Genomic DNA, 23,185 nt, shown 5'->3' with positions numbered 1-23,185 from the left:
AACCGCTGCAGAGTGAGATGTTTTTTTTTTCATTGGCATTCCTTAAGTCTCGGTCAATGTTCGATGCATTTTTTTTTTTTTTTTGTAAGGTTGCAAAGCATTCCCGTGAACATGCGAGTGCAAGCAAACTGCAGACGAAAATCCGTTAACTGCCCGCCTCCCCTTGAGGATATTACAATGCAAATATATCAAGCAGCAGCAGATGCAGTAGCAGAGGCTGCACGGATGCTGTTTTTATTACGCGCTCTGAGATTTGCTTAAACAACAACAAAAAGACCTTGCATGGGAATATATTGTTTCTGCGGTCGCCGGGTAACGACTTGATAGTTTCTGTGACAATTTGTTTATTTCATGTCGGAATCCGCGGAGTGTAAATGAGACTGTATCGTTTCCCGCCGGGCGACTTCCAACCTCTGATGTTCCGACGAGGAAACACATGAGTGAAATTAAAACAGATACAGAATGTCTGACCACTCCTGCCAAAACCTCATTCCTTCAAAACGTGTCTGAGAAACATGTGTCTTCATTTCCTTCATATTTATAATTATCGATCCATCCAACAACCACACACACACTAAACTTGCACATTTGGAATGGCTTTCATCTTGTATTTGTCGAGCTAGGGCACTAAACGAGGAACCGAACAAACCCCGGCCTGCCTACGTTTTTGTTATTTGTTTGATTTCTTTTCTGGATCTTTCACGATTCCCTTCATGTTGCTTCATGACGATGATACTGTGAGGTTACTTTCCTTTTAGTTGAGGGATGAAGTTCTCAGTGGCGTCTCGTGAGTCCCGTCGTCTTTTGTCCATCGTTTCATGATGTGGAGGCAGAGGGGTTGCGAGGATGGAGAGGTATGCCCGTTAAAGCAGCATGTGCAGGAAAATGGAGGATGAAGATCCAGAGGGGTGCGGGGGTACCGCCTCGGCCACTCTGGGTGCGATGTTGGAGCAAAAGGGTCTTGGGACTTTGAACTAAGCCCCCCCCTCTCGTCCCCACTTCCTTTCCTTGGTAGGTTCGGTCACCCCAGGGAATGGACCTTATCCTCCCTTTTGTTCTCTGCGGCGTTGGGATCCCGGCAGGAGCACTCGTTCCGTATGTTACAGGACATGGGGAATGGAATTACCTGAGCAGGAGAAAAAAAGAACACAACAACGTCAATGTAGCGCTGCCCTTATTTGGCCATCTGACAAATAGTCAATTTATTCTTTTTTTGTAACCTTTTACTCGGCACGGCGGCCGATATTGGCCGATAGTCTAAACATTCATATCGTTAGGCATGTTTTTTCTACTTTTGAATCCTAAACAGGCAAGAATTTAGAAAGATTTAGGGGTAAGTTAGAATTTAAGCAATGGCTGTTACGGATGCTTTTGGCCGATTTGCCTGTTGGGACTATCCTAACCCCAACTGCTGTGCCCAGTAAAAACTCTCAACTTCAGGGAACTTTTATTTGAATTTTCAGTTAAATTTACAAAAGATTGTGCTTACTCTAGGGACAATCTTCCCTAGGGCTCAACCAATATAGATTTTTTTATGCCCATGCTGATGAATATTTTTGACAAAAAAAATGACTGATTACAGATTAATCAGGAGTTTGATTTGCAAAATTAGCATGGATAAAATAGCATTTGTTTTCTTTCACTGAATTTCAATCTGTTTCAAATATATCCACAGGTAAACCCAGTGCCAATTACCCGTTAAAAGCGGTTGTTAACAGTAAACGATCTCTTTTAAATAACATATCCTTTTCTGTTGACAGAATGCACAAAGGGCCATAATCAGCGGGCCGATTAATTGGTCAGGGCCCACTCTGCACCTTCAGTTTTTGTTTGAAGTTAAAACAAAGCTTCATATATCTGTTATCAGCTTCCTTGCCGAATCATATTGTCAAATCATATCATCCTGAAAAAAAAAAAAAAAAATCACTTGATCAAGACTAGGAACCCGATCACTAGAAATAGTACCTGGTAGTACTTGTTTTGGTAAATGGAAACACATCAATGGATAGACGGACCTTTCTGGCATTCAATAACATCGTAATTGGGTTAAAAGAGAACCATCCTTTCAGTAGCCTTCGCTCTAGGCGCTCAGAACGCATCAATGGCACCAGCTGCTGCCACCTTGTCTGCCGGCCTCCTTGGGGGCGGGGCTAGAAATGTTTGGGTATACAAAGTGTGTTCCCCTTGTTCCTCAGCCAAACCAGGAACACATGTGGTCTAAGTCATGCGAAGGCAAACAGCAGACTGAGGCACGTCAGTGCAAAAAATACAAAATAAATACAAAATGGTGACTTATCAGCTCAATCTGTGAGGGCCTGCTGCCAGCATCACTTTTTCTTATTAGAGGTTAAGTGGTTGTGAACTTTTTTTGTACAATAGTTCCCAGTATGCAATGCGGATGTTAAAATAAGACTAATCCAGCCTGACACACCACACGGTTTGGGGTGGTTTTTAGTTCAGGTGTCATTAATGAAAGCTGACTAGCCGTTCCTTTTAGTGAGTTGAAAATACGGAATGAAATTCTCTTGGTCCGGATAGCGGTGCTAATTATGGCAAAGTAGAACCACATTAAAAAAAAATAGTTAAAATACTGTGAAAGAAGTTGTGGCGTTGGACAGAATCTTTGTATCCCCAAAATCATCGCTTTTCAGGAGGCCCCAAAAATTGGTGTTCAAAAAATAGCATTGCATCATGACAGTTAGCAAGAAATATTCTGCACTTTAGGTTGGTTAATAATTTGTCATAAAATAAATAAACACAAACACCTTTATGTGAAGACATATCATCGGTATGAATTAGGGATGGGGTAGTACCAATTTCAGGTATAAGTATCGGTGCAGATACTTTACCGTCTAAATTCATGGTATTGATACTCGTGACAGCACCTGATACCAAACAGGCTTAAGGATGGTTTATGATTAGGGACTGAAAATTCACTAAATTATCTTGCCATTTTAAAGAAAATAGCATTATTAGGATACATAGGCCTGTCTTTAAAATATTCCTTTTTTTTTTTTTAATCAGTGACTACTCCAGAATTCAGTTCTCATACTTTTTGGTCTGAAATAATTGGTATCAAACATCGCTAGTATATTTTTTTGATAAGAAAATAGTGGTGTTACGATATTAAAACATTGAATGATGAATTCATTATGATCTTTAATTTAGTGAGTTCATTATCTCTGAGAAAAACCCTCAACTAGACTGTTTTTGTCCATTTCTAATTTAAACACATTGAGTTATTGGGCCAGATCCCAAAATTGATAAGCGGCAACAAAAATGTGGCTTCAGTCATTTCTTTTCTTTAACAGATGCGGATGTAACCATTTACCTCCTGCCGTATTAGAGATGAATCCTAAAACTGGCTGCAACATTTAGTTTCACCAATCAGGGGGAATGGTGCGGTTTTCTTTTGTCGATTGCCAAATAAGTAGAAATGAACAATAAAACATTGTTCATCTTGTCCTTCACATATTTGCTCATAGGCAGGGTGCTCTTGAATTCAATTTTGCAAAGAGCTACTGTATGCTACGGCTATCTATATTAGCTTGTTTGTTGTTATTGTTAGCTGTGGCTGCAGTCGCAGCCGGGTGCGTTGCATTGATGAGGAAGGCTAAATTGGAGCCGCTTATGTGGTAAACAAGTTCCTTACTTACAAAGAATACATATTACCTATATCGATGGTGCCATCGGAGCAAGTTAAATTTACCAGTGATTGGACGGATAACTACGGCTTCGATTTTTATGTCTTTTATTGCTCCTGAACTTGCCCTCCCACCCACAACAGGAGCCAAAGGCACTAACAGCCAATCAGGTGTCGACTTCGGGGTGTGACTGACCTTAGTTTTCCAACCCCCAACATCCCTAACACGAGAAGCTCGATGCAAGAATGCGGATCTAATCATCATAGGGAAAGCATAAGGTTCGAGATTGTGAAATGAGTGAGATTAACCCGAGTTAAAACCTCCACATTTGAAACTTCTCAATTCATTAATTTGAAAATAAATGTATGCGGTATTTTTGTTGCAAATCAAATTTTTACCACCGAAAATTGTTACCGATTAATTTTGGATTGACAATCAAACCCAGCAGTAACTCATGAGAACAGCAAAGTGAATGACGCTCTCTTTAAAAGGCGTATAAAAAGTTGTTTGTGCGAACGGGCCAGGTGGAGAGAGTGGGCAGTGCCCTGGACCCACCTAAGAAAACGACGCCTGCATGGGATGATTTTTACAAGACCGGGGGCCGGACACACATCAGAAACAGCTGTCAACGGCGTGAGGTGTGTTCCTGTACGAGGCCAAGAACTCCCAGCTTCAGTTTAGTTAGTGTCTCGCTTTGGTTTATCTTTCTATTCGTACTCACAACACACTCCTAGTTCCTCATTTTCCATCCAAGGTTTATCGGCGGATCAATCGAATGATGGTGGGTGGTAAATTTGAACTGTTTTCCTTTGACCTTGACCCTCAGGGTGACGGGGGCCAGCTGCCACATCTGGCCCTGACTCTAGGGTCTCTTCAGGGTGGCTGGGAATTGGCCTTGTGGGCCCGGGGCCCCATATTCCAGGGCTGGAGGGAGGCCCGGGGGTTGGGGCGGGGTGGGGGACACCCAGTAAGTGCTACATGAAAGAACTTCTGGTGGTTGTTGATCTTGTCAGAGCCTCATCCTTCCATCTCTGGTCCAGGTCAAAATAACAGCGTCCCTCTCATTTCACTTCACTATGCATGTGTCAGTCATTGCTTGGAAGGTGGAAGCTATGTAAGGCTAGTGCCGTACTCCGGCTCGACTGGGCTTTATCAAAGGCGGCTTGTTGACTGATATGCTTGCAGATTTTTAGACAAGGGCAAGGTAAGGATACAGTGTCAAGGGCACTGATTCAATACAAACAGCCGCACAGTCACAATACCGTTCCAGGTGTGCAGATAGTGTCCAAGAGCGTTTCTGCCCACTCTGCAAATGTACGTCATGAGCGACAAAACATGCCGCAAGATTTAGATGGAATACACCCTGGATTGATGACCGGTCAATCAGTAAACAAATGGGCCACTGAGGCAGCAAAGAAAATGCACAAATTTAAAGTTACCTGCTTAAAGCTTCTCTAAATATCTTATCCCAGCCTAACCCCAGAAAATGAGCTAGATAACAGAAGAAATTGACATAGTTTCCTGGACAATATTACTTATTAATTAGCACTGCAGCTATCGGATAATCAGATATTTTAAAAACAATTAAAAGCATGTATTTTTGCATGAGTCAAAGATGATTTATAATGGGTCATAAAACCACAGAGGCGATTTTTGCTGTCTAGCATATTTGAGTACGTTTGTTAAATGTTCAGTAGGGATGGCAGTATAAGAGTCATTAAACCGCTTCTGAAAAGTAATCTGATGGCGCAGTTGCCTATATGGGGCAGTTGAGTTCTGCTAACCGCTAATGCTGCTATCTTCTAGAGCTGCTCGCCGTTCTTAGCATCGCTAGTTGCTAACATTGGACTCTGCTTCAGGTTTTTTTTTTTTTTAAGCACTGGTTAAGGGGTACTTGAGTCCAAATAAATATTTAACTGGAAGTGCATTACCAAAAAAAATTCAAATAAAAATTGAGACCCAACGCATTAGACAGTTGCTATTGCTTTGGCAAGGGCCTTCATTCATCTGGGATAAAATGCATCTCCTCACCGTGGCTATTAGTCACATTTACCAGAGCATGGAATTCCCAATGGCTTTCATTATTGCTTGTTTAGTCTGCCATTGTTTGTATTTTGTTCCACTTGATGTCTTCAGTGTGACACTTCCAAGTGGAGTCAAGCATAATCCAAGTTGATAGTGCATAAGGGAAAAATGTATAACTTGAGAACATTGTATGTGACAAATGCTTATATAAGCGGGCAACACTGGAAATAATTCAACTTTTTAGGATGTTAAGATGACAGGTTAGAGCAAGAAAAAAAAAAAAAAAACTAACTCTGTTTGGCTACATAAGTGCTAGCACTTAACATCACCAAACTGCCAAATTCGCTAACAAACAGAGGGGCGTGTGTCCTCACTGCTGTGCAACTACCTTTGCTCAGCTGTGGAGAAAAACCCCAGCCGTCCTACTTAAATGCCCTCAACCGCTGGAGCTGGCATTTGAGTTAGTTATGGCGAGATGCTGTTTATTCAATTGTTGGCAATTACGGGGGATTGCAGTTGCCCTGACAAAAACATGAGAAGGTAGGAAAGTAACCTTGGATACCACAGCTGAAACAGAACTACTGAATACTTTGCGCAGCTCTTCACCTCAGACACTTACCAAATGAGCATATTTAATATGCACGTGAAGGCAAACATTTTTTATATTTGCCTGTTACTGCCAGTAACGTCAAATGCGAAATAAAAAATGGTTTAAGTGATTATCTGCGGCAAAAAGCGAGAGAAAAAGCGAGGCGGTCAGTGCTGGCAATGGCGGACCATCAGTTTGGACACAAACATCAGTCATGACACATTACAAATCGCATACTGAGCGTTCATTTGCCAGACGGAGAGCTGTAAACAGCGCTGAGAAACTGGGAGGCAAGTCAAGAGCCGACCACCAAAGCAGACAGAAAAACATATAGTCTCATTTAGCAAAAGTTGTTTTAGAGGGGCCAAGCCATATAACTATATAATTGCTGCCCTCTCCATACTGCGTCAAGCATCCAAGAGAGAGATTTCTTCCAAAATTGGGATCTGAAGGGAGGGGGTCTAAAAAAATCGAGGGGGGGGTCCCTGTGCAGGCAACCCTCACAAGGCATTACTCCATACGCTTGCCTACTCTCATCCTCTCCAAATCCGACTGACAGCTTGCAACTATTAACGCTAGATCCACAGGCGACCTTACATGCAGCTAGACCTTGCACCCTCAAAGCTCCTGGGGGTGGAATAATACACAACAAGTCATCCAGAACTCAAAGGGGGAGTCAGCGATTGTAATCCAATACATGTTTTGTCAAATCCAGGAATATTTCCTCATGATCTCTTAGCTGTCCATACTGAGTGTGCGCTAAGAGAGAGAAAAAAAAAAAAGAATCAAACAAAGTGGCTTGGACTAAGCCACACAATAGTTTTCCAGCCAATCGCTTCATGGGGGCGTTCATTCTCTTGTAAATGCTTCTATTGGCGACTCGCCTTCTTCCACGTCCTCGAAAAATTTGCCTCTAAGCGAAAAATCAAATGTAGATCGGCATATGTTACACCGGCTTCTTGGTATATACACAAAAATATTTGACTTGGCAGATTTGAAGGATTTGATTCGGCTGGCACTGCCAGTATTTTTTGACGTTATGTCACAATCCGGACCGAGGTGCACTTCGAGCCAGAAAAGTCTTCATAACACTTGTTTTCTATGGCTTGTTTTGGACTTGAAATGAGGCATACTTAACCTTAAACTGGCCCTGCTCTGACGTTTAGCAGTACGGTATATCCTCCTGTCAAACTCGGATTTCAAGAGGAAGCAAGAGCTTAGTAAGAGCTAAGCAAACAGCTAAAGGTTACGGTTCAGAAATTGCACCCTGCTACCATGTTTCTAGCAAACTTTTAGCAAAGTTTTAAGGGGGGTTAATGAACTAAGAAAATTAACATTGAACACCACTTCTACCATCGAAAACATGGGCCGTATTGCAGATTATGAGTACGTTCCCACATCTCTGATATATGCGCAAAATGCAAAGCTCAGCAAAAGCAAGCTGGCATTTGAAACGAAAAAAAAAACAAAAACAACACTCCCATGTACGACAAAAACGTTTTTACGCTCTTAGGAGGTTCTTAAAAGCATAGGCCCCTATTTATGTGTATCAGGGTTACGTTCGATATTGGAACGATTCCACTTGTGTAAATATAATGGCTCAGTAGCGCCTTCTCTCTGTCATGGGCTATACTCGTACTGTAAATAGCTGTGCGTGCCACAATTGCAGTCAGTTCATTTGTGCCACTGCGAGGTGAGTTGGGTAGTGCTGTGTACTTGCTAGTAGCTAACTAGCCCAAAAATGCTAACGTCAATATATTTGGAGTGCGTACGGGGTGTACTATGCAGTGTGTTATGTGTTTGCTTGTACAGTAAACGTATCAAAAAAGAATAACGTCTACTTTCAATAATGTCTATATAGTCCAAAGGCTAGGAGATTTGAGCTCCACCAAAGGGACTAAGGTAGTTTTGTCTGTTTCCTTTGATGTGGAGCAACACACCTTGATATACAATGTGCCTTTAGTCCAAAAGATATCCTTTCACATCCTTCTGCCTGCTACTTTTTTCCTCCTCCAAACATTGGGCAACATTTCTCCGGAGAGTGCCGACAGTGAAAGTGTCAAGTTGTCTCCAAAAATGCTTGCTGCACCTGGCAACAATATCAAAGGATCTCACCAAAAGGTCAATTCTTTTGTCCAATTTCTAATGATTTAGTCAGTCTAAAAAATAAAGAAGCGATCATTTAGAAAAACATAGCTTGTCATCACGCCTTGTCTTGAAAGGTGAAAGCGGACCGGAAGCAATCCCGAGATGTTCGATTGCGCCGTCGGAAAAGCGCAGATGTTCCTTCTACATCCTAATTCACCAGAGGCAATAAAGAGGCTTCCTAGTCAGACACAGTGAAATATCCAGGGAGACGCATAGACTGCTGTATAAATGCAGCCAGATATACAGATGGATATGCCAGGAGTACAACTACAGACACTTGCCAAATTCAGAACGAGAAGCCAAACCAGAGAAGCAGATGTTGCAGCGCAGAAGCTAAACTACACTTCCAATCATGCCATTTGCCAACGACTGCTAAGTGGGATCCAGACAAAGCCCGTTGCTACACTAAAGACTTGCTGCTACCACAAGAACCGAGCGCTTTGCCATATGCAGCCAACCGCAAAAAAAAAAAAAACCTTAACAACTGCCTAAATGTCCAGAAAACGTACAGTGTTTATGAATGCGGGGAATATCATGGAATGCAAAGGAATGTTCACAGGTCTGAATGCTACAACCGCGGCGGAAAAAAAAAAAAAGTCAGTTCACCACTACCAGACAAAACTTGAATCTTGAATGGATGCTCCCAACATATGTTCAAGATTATTGACGCCAAGATTCAAATTTGATATAGTGGTACTGTGACATCTGCCCCAAAAAGTTCAGTACATTTCATTTCAGCCAGTATAAAAGGATTAGCTCTACATGTACTACCTTTTCCATTGGCTTTCCACCATATGTTTTTTTCAAAAGGGCGGCGGTAAGTAGAAAAAGGAAAGAAAGAGAGGATCATTCGCCGGAAGGTACTTTGAAGTGTTATTGAGTCTGAGTCGCATCCTTGTGCTTACATGCTTTTTCTTCAGCTTCCTTCAAAGAATAAGAAAGAAAGTAAACCCATAGAGTTCCCACTGGTCAGTTAAGTCGTAGCCATAATTCGGCAGTCGTTCTGCTTTTGTTTGCGTTGCCTCTGCTGCATATCAAAACCAACTAAAAGCCCCGGACAACCTGTTGTAGGTTAACTCATGGATATAGATCAGCATATCTTCTCAACATTGTGTTGCCTCTGCCGCTGATCAAAATCCACAAAAAAACGGATCAACTAACTTATAGACATCGTTCAACTGTTTTTTACTTGCCTCTTGCCTATGGTGCCTGCCAAATGGGCAACCAAGCCACGGAGGTCCCCTTGGTCAGCTATCTCGTTCGTAACCCTAAGTTTTTTCGTTCCCTCTTTATAGCATTTTTCCCACTTCATGACATCAACAATGATTACAAAATTCAAACTTGGCAGTCAGTGTTTAAGCGTATGGCTCAGTGAGTGCTTACAATATCGTATTTGTTGTGCATTTTAGTGCTTAATTCAAACTTGGATTGGTTAACCATGGTCCCAAGATTGCTAGTGATGTTAAAGACAGAAGTAAGAAGATGATTAGTATGGAAACGAAGCTGGCGATAATCAATAAATATGAAGAAGGCTAGGCTAGCCACTCTCGCTAGGGAATGTGGCAGTAACTAACTCAAGTCACGTCACTCCAAAGGTAAATAAAGTTTAATTTTTCCTTTATATATTTTTTGTATTTATCATGTCATTTAATTGTATACATGTATATTTATATATAAGTAGCACTTACTATACTATTTTGTTACCAATTTTTAATATTTATATACAACTTTGATGTTTTTACCATCGGTTTCTATTGTCCCCCATACGACAAGTTTGCCTTACGATCCCAATGGATTAATTTCATATGGCGGGGCTCCACTGTATTATCTGTTAGTTGCACATTAACGGGTCATTATTTTTTCAGTCATCATCTTGAAACTTGGATCCCTGGTTAAGATAAAACGTGGTTGGAATTCTAAAGCGTGTTGTCATTACAGCATAATTACCGTCTACTGTCCGTGATTTGGCAAAGGCTCTTAAAGTGACAGTGATCAGAACAATGTAAGCTTATTGAGGCGGAGTTTAATATCGGCCTAAATTTCAGATATCAATCCGATACAAGTGACAATAACTATCCTATAATTGGTTCAGGGCCTGTCTACCTGCCAAATGAGCAGATTCACCTGTGAATAAAGCCAAAACTATAGCAGGAATTTCACTTTTTGACAAACCAATGATCAACATTAGCCCTGTCAATGAGTGGCTTCAATTAAAAAAAAAACAATCCCTACAATTTTAGCTGAGATAGGCATCTGCAAGCCTGCCACCCTTGTTAGAAAACTGATGGCTATTCCTTCCAATTTTCTCTTTCTGTTATCAAACGGAAAATTTTGCGAGACAAAAAAGATAGCGGCTCAAGTACAGTACACTGACAGCAGAGCTGTAGTTGTAGTAGTGTTTTGGGTTCATCGGCGAGCTAACGCCGTGTCTCGCTGCTATGATGTCACACAATTTACGTAGCTGGTATCTGAAGAGACTAGCGTCATCCCGCCTACACACCCTGTGGTGGAAACGAGTTGAGATCAGGATTTACCGTTCCAAACCATACCCAGGGGACGGAAAGTGAACTTTTGTTGCAGACAGGGTATGAACTCAGAGTCTTCTTAAAGTGCCAGTATGGTATTGATAATGAGTTTTGGCAACCATCAAGGAGGCAAAATGACTCTAGAGGGAGTCCAGGATGAGGATTTATGGGCATAACAGTTCTCATTTAACATATTGCCTCCAATATATTTATCTTTCATAAGTACTTTATATTATTTACGGTGGTAAAAGCTTGCCAATGCTAACATGTAATCTAGCAAAAAAAAAAAAAAAAAAGGAAACTGAGTTCATGTGCAGTACAATGGTGCGTCTAACCTTCTTGGTCTTGACAGTGGATTGGCAGCAGTCTCCTCCGTCGTAGTTACAGAAGGCTCGGTTGTTTACTGCATCACAGTAGTTGTCTCCCATGAATGGCTGTGTTCAATTAAACAAAACAGTCATCGTCAGTACTATCACATTGATATGATTGCACTAATGGTAGTTTCCCGTACGCAATACATGGCCTTTTACATCCTTTATTCTTTAATGTGATTTTTTTTTTCTTCTTGGCCCTTAGTGAACCAGCATCATAAATCTGACAGAGAACGCTATAAACTATTCACGACAGAAAAAAGCGGAAAAAAAAAAACTCTCCTATGAGGAGATTTATAGGGTTGGCCTGACCCTTTCCACTTGAGTTAACAATCAGGATATCCAATTGGTCAAAAGTGCGCACATCATATAATTCTTGCATACAGTGGAGGGGAATTCCTTCACACGTGAACGCAACATTTGCAAAAGACAGACGCCGTTTGATCTGATGACCCCAGTCTGACCTACAAATAAACGAAAGACTTTAAAGGCAGTGGACTACACGGTAATGACTGGCTGTCTGGATTTAAAGTCAACTATGCTTCAACCCTGTATAGCTTGCAGGCAAAAAAAAAAAAAAAGTCTTTATTGTTCCTGAGTTGTTTCTCAAAATGTGGTCTGCGGACCTTTGGTGGTCCCTAGGAAATTTCAAATGTTGGTGAATGACTATTGTTGAATTTTCTGAAAGTACCTTAAGGTATTTAGTTAATTGACAAAAAAGCACAAACAAAATGTAAAGAGAAAATATGTCCTTATTTAATAAGGAATACAAGAGCAGAAGTGCCTCAAAAGTCATATCTTCATTTTGTCCTGTATTTGTCCCATTCATGCTATATTTAGTTAAAGCTCATTGATAATTACTTTAAAAAAATGGTGGACATTTTCAGAAAGGTAATCAAAAATACTAAAACAAGTTTGGAGCCTATTTGTTATTAAATTTTACAAAAATTTTACAAAATTTCATTTGTTTAGAAAATTAAAATTTGTACCCAGTTTTCCACAAAAGTAGTTTTTTGTAGATTAAAAAAAAAAAATCTACATACTGTCTAAGAAAAAAAGCTTGGACCCAAGGAACTTTAGTTCAAGTTGACAAAAAATGTTGGACTCTTTATGGTCCTGGTTCAAAATAAAATAGAATTCTGTATATAAAATGTGGATTTCTGTTTTCCAGTGAAATTGGTTTCCCTAACAGGCAGACCCACCAAGCAATGATCACTCAATTTACTATTTGGCCATCTTCGATGTGGATATTTTGAGAGTACAATGGCTGCTTGTACATTTTCCCACTGTGGGACTAATAAAGGTTAGCTTTTCTTGGATATTTTTTTTTTTTTTTCTGAAATAAAATATGCTCTAACATAAAAAGGGGGGGGGGTGTTGAACATTGTCTTACCTCACATCCTTTGAAGCAGTGGAGCAATTCTGGGTGTGGATACCATTTCAGACCCATTGTACAGACAATACTCTGGAAGAGACATTTTGAAGAGAGGTGTTTTAAGATAATAAGACCATACCACAACAAACTATAACATTCTATTTCGAGCAAACAACTAAATTGCTGTAAAATAGAGGCGCTATTAAAATGTGTCACGCCACTCATGTAGTCTTCATATTCCTGGCGGCCTTTCATTTAGTGACCTGTGTCTTCATCTGAGAAGCGAAGATAGAAACTAGTATCAATGTGTGTTTCTATGAGCAAACCAGTCATACGAGTGGGGCGTCTGGCGTAAGAAGCGGTAAAGAAGCTAAGAGCAAGAGAGGGGAATCCACACACGCAAAGGTAAAGAGCGCAATGTTCTCAAATATCTTCACAGAATGCGTGGAATCCTTTCCCACTGAGTTCGTCCTTAAAATGCAGCTCATGGGAGGTGTGTGAGGAATGCATGTGTGTGTCTGTTTGTGTGTGTGTGTCTACCAGGTGTTGGCAAGGGTCTGTCAATCTTTGTATCGGTCACATGCTAGTAAAATGTCTTTCTGTGTGCATGGGTGAGAAACTCTGTACAATCTCTTTTAAAAAATGATGTTATTTGCTCAAATAGTGGCCTCTACCGTCATAGACAACATGTTCCAACATTGTCAGTGGAACTCCACAACTCTTCAATACACATAAGTGTATTACTACCCTTATTGCCCTATTGCTGTTTTTGTTTCTTTTATTGCCTACTTTATTATTTGCTCGATTATGGAATGTATTCTACTCGAGGAAGTGAACAGAATAAGAATTTCATTGTGTAGTATTACTAAGCAGATGACAATAAAACTCTTGAATCTAAAGTAGCATCTAAAGGTGTAAGTGACTATCTTATATAAGAACTACTGTACATAAGAAACAGCGGAACCTAAAAAAAAAGGATGATCATAATGTATTTCATTGTGCACAATGCATGCACAGAAAATGTGGCATCTGTAAATCTGAATGCATGAATGTTTATTTTTGAGTACTGCGAAGATGTTGACTTGATCGAGTCCTACTGTTTTGGTTTGCAGTTCGTTCTTCATGATCGTTTATATAATCGAGACAATATCTAGTAACTTTATTTGATAAGTATAAAAAGTGTCTACCTTTGGTTGTAAGATTTTAATGAGGTGTCTTCAGTAATCAGCAAACAATTTAATGCTTTTTCATGCCATGACAAGAACAGTGCATTTCTCTTTTCAAATTAAGAGAGAATCGATAGGAACCTGATGCAACCTTTTGCTAAATTAAGTTATAGTGACTCATTTGCAAACGTTGTCTGCCTTTATTTATTTTATAATGACAGTGATGCTAATTTTCATCACACAAGCCTGAAAAAAAGATGTTTTTCTACAATTTATAGAGAAACCACTACCAATGTTAGTCCAGAAGTTTAATAAATTGTGTAAAAAAACAAAAAAAACATGGCAACTGATAAATGTAGAGTAATGAGTGTTTTTGGTAAGAAGGAGCTTACCACAAGGGCAGCTTAACCTTTAACCTACCACATAAATGCGAAGCACCCAGCTGTAACTGCAGACACAGCTAATTATAGCAACAAAGGCGCTAATGTAGCGAGCCATACAAAACTCTTTGCCACAAAACCAACGAAACTCGAAAACATCCCACGTTTGAGCAAGTCTGCAACCGACAGGATGGATGATGTTTTAATTTAATTTTCATTTCTAATTATTTGGTGATTGAGACAACAGCCCCACTCCTTTTAATGGTTAAAAAAAAAGACAAATGGCTGCAGCCAGCATTTAGGACTAATTTCAAATACAGACAATAAATTGTTACAATTGAATGTCAAAGTCTGTTAAAGTACAATGTAAATACATGGTTTAAGCCACTTTTTGGTGATGTATATCAATCTTATGACCTGCCATAATAAAAATCTATTTGACTCACAAAAAAAAAAAAAAGCAACAACTCAAGGTGAGGGATTTTCACAGGAAAAAGAGATTAATTGGATCAATTATTTACAAGTATTATGGAATCTTTTTTGAGCCAGTAAATAAAGACAAATTGAAACTACATTACACAAGCAGGGAAGCAAAACATATTCCACTCGACAGCTTGCACATTGATATCCCTCCGCATTCTAATAAACTAGTGAAGGAAAGCCTCATTTGTACTCGAGGAATGCGGGAGAATTTTCACTTTAATAAACCCTTCAACACTTGGACTAAAAAAAATGTCATTATGGAAGCTAAATACAAAAAAGGCAAAGAAAATACCATTAGGGGCTCAAGTGTTGTTACAAACACACAAAGTGTTCCAAATAAAACGGTGTCCTGTGTTCTCAGTGCAGGTCAGACCACTATAAATCTAACACATCCCAGCGGGCTAAAATAACTGCCTCACCTCAAATAACACCTCCAAATAATAACACCCCCTGTGTGCCTTTATCTAAGAGAATTGACACGATTTTCCTTTGCGGCCGCAAACGAAAGCTATTTGTCATTTGGGTGCTGTCAGCAAATCGATGCAACGGAGAAGATGGAAGATGGAAGAGGAGGCGCACACAGCACAACGCCGGGCCTACAGTAGCCACGCGGCGCAAGATGGAGCACCTTAATTCATCCGGGAGCTGAAACTTTTTGCACCTACTGTACTTTCCACTTGTACTCCTTGCTTTAGCGATGATGTCATCCAGAAACCCCCTCCCCTCCCCTCGCTCCTTTCTCCCCTCTCAGCAGGGCCGTAAATCATGATAATCCATGATGCTTGCCTGGCTTCACCCCTCTCTATGTATGTGATCCTCACTCCCTCCAAGCCTCCCGGGGCGCTGATACCACATAAAAATAGATCCCCATCTCAGCGCCACCTTAGACAACGTAATGTCATATTGAAAATGACTAATTCCATTGGAAGCCCGACAGGCTAATTTTGCTGATAAAGGGGAAGGCGGGCGCTCGGGGTGGGGTGGGGGGCCGCGGAGTCGTTAGGGAGAGAAGGAGGAGGGACGTCTAAGTGGGTCATAGCCAGAATTCAACTACAACTGCTTTCAAGCAATAAATCATCATCACTTATTTGGGTGGGCAACATGAGGCTTTCGTGTAGGGAAAGCAGAACTAGATTCATGTGCATGTTTTTTTTTTTCAATGCAGAGGTGTCCTGCCCAATGGACAGGTGTGAACCCTATCAGATGAAATAACGAATAAAAAAAAACGAAGGTGGCTGTAAAATCTGATTTGGAGGCCTTTTTATATTTTTTATATTCAATTGTCTTATCCTGTCGCGAAAGAAAAAGGAATTGCAGTGTCATGAAGTGCAATAAATTGAAATAAAATACCATTAAAGAAAATTTTATGTTCTTTTATGAACATTATCCATCATTTTTTAGGGGAAATGTCTTTCAAAAGGATTAGTGGTATCAATATTTGGTATCAAATTGATGACTAGTCAGGAAGTGATTACTCTTACTGGTATCAGTCTGAAAAAATGTGTTATTCAGCAGCCTGCGTCTTAGATACTTAAAAAGTTCAGAAGGTGTATAAACTGTATAAGATTGACTAATAATCCAATGGAATGAAAACAATCAAATAATTATCAAAATCAATACCTACATTTAAAATCTCAACCAACCTTGAGTACTTCTGGATTAATTCATTTGTAGATGTTTGTCAAAGTTCAAAGTCTCATAGATGCCAAAAATGGCTGCTGAACCAAATTGCTGACTTAACTGTTCAATCAATGGCAAAACTTGTGTCGGGGGAATATTTGATTTCAATTTATTTTATGTCTAAAGCCATAGTGTACAGGACAGAGATGTCTGTTGTGCTTGCCTACTTCACAAAAAGTCAGTAAATAGTAACGAGTCAAAGTATTTAGATACTCGCACTTGAATGACTTTAGGGCAGCTGGCTATATGTGAAATTAATAGAATAATCTTCCCCGTAAAGGAACAAACAATCCAAATGCTGAGCTTTTCCAAAGAGGGCACGCTCTCAACTTTCTGGCACACGACCGCTATCTCTTTACGGGTTTACTTGTATGCAATCCATTGCGGCGCCCTCCAACAGCACAGGCACGGGTCTCAATTTACCACTGAGCACAAATCATATCAATTACGCACATCTATGAAAAACAAATCATTTAATGTCCCGGTGGCCCAGCCCACTGCTGACTCAGCGTGACTCTGTAAGCATACAAAAAGGCTTGTTTAAGGGAAAGCACACCAGGACACACTGGGATTCTTTTCATATTAGTCCCCACCCCCCCCCAAAAAAACACTCATTACTGTAAGTGTGGTACTCCTCCTATATATTATTCATATGACGGTTAATGAAGGCAAAACGCCTAAACCTCACTCAACTTAAACCCTTATGAACTAAACTGACATTTTGAATCCTAACAATCAACTTTTGGACTTCATTTTATAGTGGGTATTTCATTGAAAAAGGTTGGAGTCCCAAACACCAACCGGTACTCTAAATAAAAAAAGAAGAGAAGAAGAAGTAAAAGAAGAAGAAGTAGAAAATGAGAGGTAACTCTGGGTTCAGTTTCTGGCCCCACATTCTAACACCATTAGGTTAAAAAATAATCAAACTTTGGGTCAAAAAGGACCAATTCAACATTGGTCAATTTGACATAACGTTATTGGTTGTTTTATACAAAACAACCCAATTTTGAGGTTGCCTTGTACAAAATGAGCCAGATTTGGGGGTGTTTTGTGTAAAACAACTTAAATGTTGGATGAAATTGACCCAAATATCAGGTTAGTTCTTTTTTGACAAACAATTGGCTTATTTTTAACAACTTCGTTGATAGTATGAAGACATTTATAGCGGAGCGTCAGAGCAGGAAATCGAACTACAACTTTTTACCAACCGAGCCACAGCCGAAAGACACTCTTCCTAACGCCAATACCTACCTACTAGTCCTAACACTGATCCCAAACTCTTAACTCTTAACATAAATGTTATCCAAGTGAAGACTGCTTGACTCTAATCTTGTATATTATTCCCGCAAGACCAACACAGGATACATTGACTGAACGCTTTGCACAGGTGTGACTTGTCTGCGCATCCCAAAAATAGCAGTCGGCTCGACCGCTATTAGGAATATGCTAGCGGGTAACACCGTGTTCTGAAAAATGTCTGAGGGGTTGCCATGTTTCAAATCAAAACATTTGGTTGCGGCGCGAGATAAAAGGCAGACACACGTGGGCCTTTTTCCAATTGCCAGCGACGGAAAACCGAGGATGTCGAGACCAGGTGGGAAATTCCTTAAAGGAGAGTTGTGGATCACAGGCCTTTGTCAAGTGCGTCTGCCACAACGGCGAGGTGGACATACTCCTTCAACGTACCTTGACCTTGCGTGGGTTCCTCCAGTGCTCCTTGAATACGCCTTCCACCGTCATGTTGCTAGGAAGGATCACCACCTCGGTGTTGCGCTCCCTGCACGACAGCTCACACTCTTCGCCTGCACGTGACAGGAAATCAACATCAAAAATGGCACACTTATACTTGCGCAAAAAAAGCTGAAGTTATGGTCTAGATAGGGGTTGTCCACCTTTAACATTCAAAGAACCATTTTGACCTGGTTTCCACGGATAAGACAACACTGGGAGTCACAAACAATTTATTACATCTGAAATGAAGATGTCGGTGAAGATGGGTGTACGCTTGAGAAAAAAGGGGTACCACATTATTTTTATTAAAAGAAGCAAGCAAAAGGAACCAACGTCTGAATCCATCCGTGTTCACAAACGGACATTAAGATGAGATTTATTCTGTGTTAAGAAATCTCCAAGTGCTCCAGTTTGTAATATTTACTTACCTGTGTTATTCTTTTTTGAAATATCCACTTTTAATCTGGAAGGCCGCTCTGTATTTCCTGTTTATGTTCTCCGTTCGTCATATAGCTTTTAGTGGTGTTTGTGCTCATCATGGTTGTTATCTTCTTGGTTTCAAGAAAATGAACTAGCAGACTGACCCAACGTTCAAATCCTTATCTACAAGCAGGGCCATTAAATGACATTTATTTTATGTTTACAATTTGCCTAGCGCATTTATATCCGACTTTGGAAGGCAGCACCATATTTTCGTTTCCTGTTTTTACCTTCGCAAAACTGATTGGCTGTCTCGCGTCACGTTTTGTGTCCCATGGCACTGAACATGTCCTATAGGAGTCTTCATTGACTGCAATTCAAATGTGTCGCTTGTTACGCCGTCCATGTAGTCCATCTGAACCAAGCATTACGTATTTTCCCAAACCACGGTGAACCACGACACATATACAGTATGTCACTGTCATGTAGCAATTAACATTTTGCTCTGAAGGCCAACAATAAGTGAAAACAGAATAAAAAAGTTACAGAAAAGTTTTGCATAATCTGTTTTGTCTACAGTATGCAAACAAAATAGTCAGTTGTAAGCAGGGTTACACAAATACCAAATTTTCTTTTGTGATGGGTTGGAGGCTAGGGCAGATCCCATTCAATTTTGGTTCACATTGTACATTTGATTTTTATTTTAATTGACATTTGAAAGAATTGTTTGTGCGGGGGCGCAACCTCAGGCTTCCTCAGACCTTAGAAGGCTTACCGCCATGACTGATGGACTAAATTGGAAGGAAGGCTGCAAACGGCAACTTGAGGGAATCTGGTAACACTTGTGTCTGTGAAGATTTTAGTTTACTGAAGCAAATTGGAGACTATCAGAAAGAGTAATGTGAGTAAAATGGACCAAAATGACAAAAAAAAAACAAAAAACTTTTGCTATTGTTAATAAATAGCCATGATTTCAGAGTGCATACTCACCTATGCCATGTCCTCGCCTGCATGAGTACTGAAGGCTGTAATGCAGGTTTTGCGGTAGAGAACAAAGGCCTTTGCTGTTGGGGCAGAGGCGGAAGGACCCCGTCCAGTTGCCGTCTTTCCTACAGCGTATGGCGTTTGAACCTGCGCCCTGCGAAAACAACGCATACACAGACGCGCTCAACCAACTGGTGGGACGAGGACATGATTCGATGACATTATGCTGGCATCCCGTTGCAAAAGGGGGGAAATACAATCCAACTGTTATCAGGCATCCAAGCCACGAGGCCTGAGAGGCCGAGCAGATTAAGAGGTGTATACATTTCAGAAGTCCATGCCAAGCAATGCTGTTGTGAAAATCAATAGCCTTCTGAATAGAAGATCGTCAAACTAAGGGGTGCTATGGGAGTCGGTGAGCCTGAAAACATTGTTAGGAGTACCTGATAAAAACTGGCAGGTACTTTTGAGGCAAATTAGCTTCCATTAAATATCTATGTTATATATGTTATATATATATATATATATATATATATATATATATATATATATATATATATATATATATATATATATATATATATATATATATATATATATACACACATTCTGGCTGTTTTGCTCATGTTCCTATTCAAAATACACATAAACTAGCAGTTAAATTGTAATTTTCTTTTTTTTTTACTTACATAATTCTCATTGGCAGCAATGAGGTAACTTATTTAGTATTAGAAAACTTTGACGTCTACAGCGGTCAATGGTAGTTACCGGTAATTACGTATTAACATGGGTCATTATAAATAGCTGGAATCAGTACAGTATATCGTTGCCGTCGAGCCAAAATCTCATGAATCACATGTTGGTGAATTTGATATTTTCTCAAAAATAGATACTTTTGGTCAGTCCACATGTGTGGGTATTTTTTTAACATTAATATGTATTATGTTTTTGTTGTTTTATTTTGACATATTTCTGACCACTTAAAGGTTTTAAAAAAAGCTTGTTCCTTTTTACGGAATGTAATGGAGTGCCAGTGATGTTACATAACTTCTGTATTTTTCAGGGAATAAGGCAAACTGTTATAATAATAACAGTAACATATAATAACAATTATATGGCACTGTCTTAAAAGAACAGGTCTGTTTGGGGAATTTCCATATATGGTGCACATGGTAAGCCCATGTGCACCATATATGGAAATTTCAAAGCACCCCGGTTCAGGTGCATTACTGTATATTTGATGTCAGCGTTTTTCAGGCTATTCTTTAGCTAATGGTTTGAAAAAAAAAATACCGCAAAGAACTACCTGGGATTGAACATTTGGACTCTATAAAAATGTATACATATGTCTTGAGGATTGAACGACCATTCAATGTAATATTTTTGCAGACTCTTCAGCAAATAAGTACAGCAAATAAGACAAACTGTATACAGACAACTGTATACAACTTAGCATCAACATATATGTAATTTTAATTTTATTTAAAAAAAATAAAATTAAAAAAAAAAAAAAAAAAAAAAAATATATATATATATATATATATATATATATATATATATATATATATATATATATATATATATATATTTAAATGTTTAGTAACATATAGTTTTAAATGTGCCTTATTCTTTGAAAAATATTGTATGTATCCATCTCTCAATCCATTCAGCCATCTCGCCACTCATGCATGGATGCTTTTTTTTTTCTTGTTTCTTTGCTTATATCTCTTTGCAAAAAACCTTCAAAGTACCAAAAAAAAGTCAGACTGGAGAAAGAAAGACTTCTGAGACAAAGGTAGTGTTTTCACTCATCTACAAATGACACATAAAGGCACAGTAAAGAAGCAAAATTGAGGCGAGGCAAGAGATAGACAGACCTGCTTGCATGGCGTGTGCAGAAGCCTCACCGTGTGGGCGGAGCCTCCAGTGACGGCATTAGCGCTATTACCGGCCGGGTCAGAGCAGTTGAGTCGGCAAACGCTGTCGAAGCGGAAGCCGTCGGTGCAGTGGTAGGAACCGTGGAAGATTGGCGGCGGGGGGTCGCAGGTCACCGGTTCACACGCCCCCTCCAGCCAACTGCCGTCCTCGGTGCATTGACGCTTAAATGCGCGCCTAAAGAGAGCCGTTAAAAGCAAATTTTACCCAGAAATTTCAAATCCTTCATTGCAATTCACCGCAAATTCTGCTTGAGGAGGCAACCTCTCTATTTTTTAACAACGGCTTCTGTTTCCCTTGTTACCTCTTAGGTTTGTTGGTCACATGGTACCCTGGCCTGCACTTATATTTGCACAGTGTTCCCACTTTGAGGCCCGTCTCATTGCAGCGCTTGGTCTGCAGCACGGCGTTGGGCACGGGCGGCGGCGCCGGACAGCGGAGCTCACACAGAGCCTCGGGGAAGGACCATAGCCCATCCTCGAGGCAGGTCAGAGTATTGTTGGTACCTGACAAATATGCCAGAAAATGTATTTTTTTTTAAATATGGACTCAAGGAGCAGTGATGAGATGTTAAGTCATTAAATAGCCTGTAAAATTCATGTCATCTTGCTTTGAATCTCTCGCACTCGCCTCTAAAAAATGTAGAACTTACAAGGATCCAAATGTGCATTAAAATTTAAGCACTAAAACAATGTAAGAAAGAACATGGGCCTCATCTGTTTGCTTGCTTGATGCTCTCAAGAGGGAAGCAATAGATTGCACTTAGGTTTGTGTCATCTTGTTTTATTTTTGACTTTTTTTTATAGCAAACCTCACTGAAGACTTTTTAAGGGCAGTCTAGAGAAAAAAAAATTATACATGCACGAAAATGGCGAGGCACCTCACCTACAAGCTGGGCGGGATCGCGACACTGGAAAGTGCTTTTCTTGCCATAGGTGGTGCCCTCTGGGAAGTGAAAATTGGCCGGGTGAACGTGGTACTTGTCGGGCAAACCGCAGTCCACAGGCTCGCATGACACCTGTTTATTCCACTTGCCGTTTGCGCAGGTTATGGTCACCAAAGAGTCAGACTGCAAAGGAGCACAGGTTACAATTTAAACAATTTCCCTTTAAATTAACAGCTTAGTTTCTTTTTGCCATTTTCGAGGTTTTGGAGAAACCAGGATTCCGCCAGACACCAGCAATATGTGTAGAAATATGCTCAGAGCTATTTTTAGCACTTTACTGAGCATGATTTTTGACCTGGACTCAATAGCACAATGCATGAGCTTTTGCTCGTTGATGATAGATAATTGATGATGTCAACGGCCAAAACGATTGGTCTTATCTTGCGGCGAGTCAGAAACCTGCAAGGCCACTCAGCAGCTCAAGCTCAAGCATTTGTTAGGGACAAGTTGTGCCACAGACATCCGATATGCTACAAGTGTGGGCCGCCTTTGGTGGCAGTGTCTCAATTTCTGGGAAGCACTGACAGTCACCTTACCACACAAAAAGACACACACACACACACACACACACACACACACACACACTCGGGATGTTGTGCAACAGAAATTCAATTAATTTTTGTGCCGCCATCCAAAATGTTTTTGACGGAGAGACCTTTTTTTTTTTAAGTCTGGTGGCGCAAAATACAGTGACAAACACAGTTTTGACCTAGCAAGCTAATGCCCTCCGCTTACCTGCATGATTTATTGATTGAAAGCTGACAGAGATCCATAAATATAAAC

At 40.2% G+C, this 23,185-nt stretch overlaps 1 protein-coding gene across 1 annotated transcript in view; it reads right to left on the bottom strand.

Annotated features, from left to right (window-relative positions):
- Positions 1–1,021: 1,021 nt before the first annotated feature.
- The window catches only part of pappaa (pregnancy-associated plasma protein A, pappalysin 1a), an 89,247-nt gene continuing 67,083 nt past the window's right edge, over positions 1,022–23,185 (bottom strand). The window contains exons 15-22 of the mRNA XM_088435264.1: positions 22,342–22,525; positions 21,761–21,962; positions 21,399–21,633; positions 19,528–19,675; positions 18,073–18,188; positions 12,696–12,767; positions 11,267–11,365; positions 1,022–1,126 (exon numbers count right to left, since the gene is read on the bottom strand). Of these exons, the coding sequence (XP_088291390.1) occupies positions 1,022–1,126; positions 11,267–11,365; positions 12,696–12,767; positions 18,073–18,188; positions 19,528–19,675; positions 21,399–21,633; positions 21,761–21,962; positions 22,342–22,525 (1,161 nt within the window). The remainder of the gene's footprint in view (positions 1,127–11,266; positions 11,366–12,695; positions 12,768–18,072; positions 18,189–19,527; positions 19,676–21,398; positions 21,634–21,760; positions 21,963–22,341; positions 22,526–23,185) is intronic.

This window comes from Hippichthys cyanospilos, chromosome 15 (assembly GCF_059441005.1).
Source record: "Hippichthys cyanospilos isolate Australia breed blue-spotted pipefish chromosome 15, RoL_Hcya_1.0, whole genome shotgun sequence".
NCBI classification, from domain to species: domain Eukaryota; kingdom Metazoa; phylum Chordata; class Actinopteri; order Syngnathiformes; family Syngnathidae; genus Hippichthys; species Hippichthys cyanospilos.
This window is presented reverse-complemented; position numbering and strand designations above follow the sequence as displayed.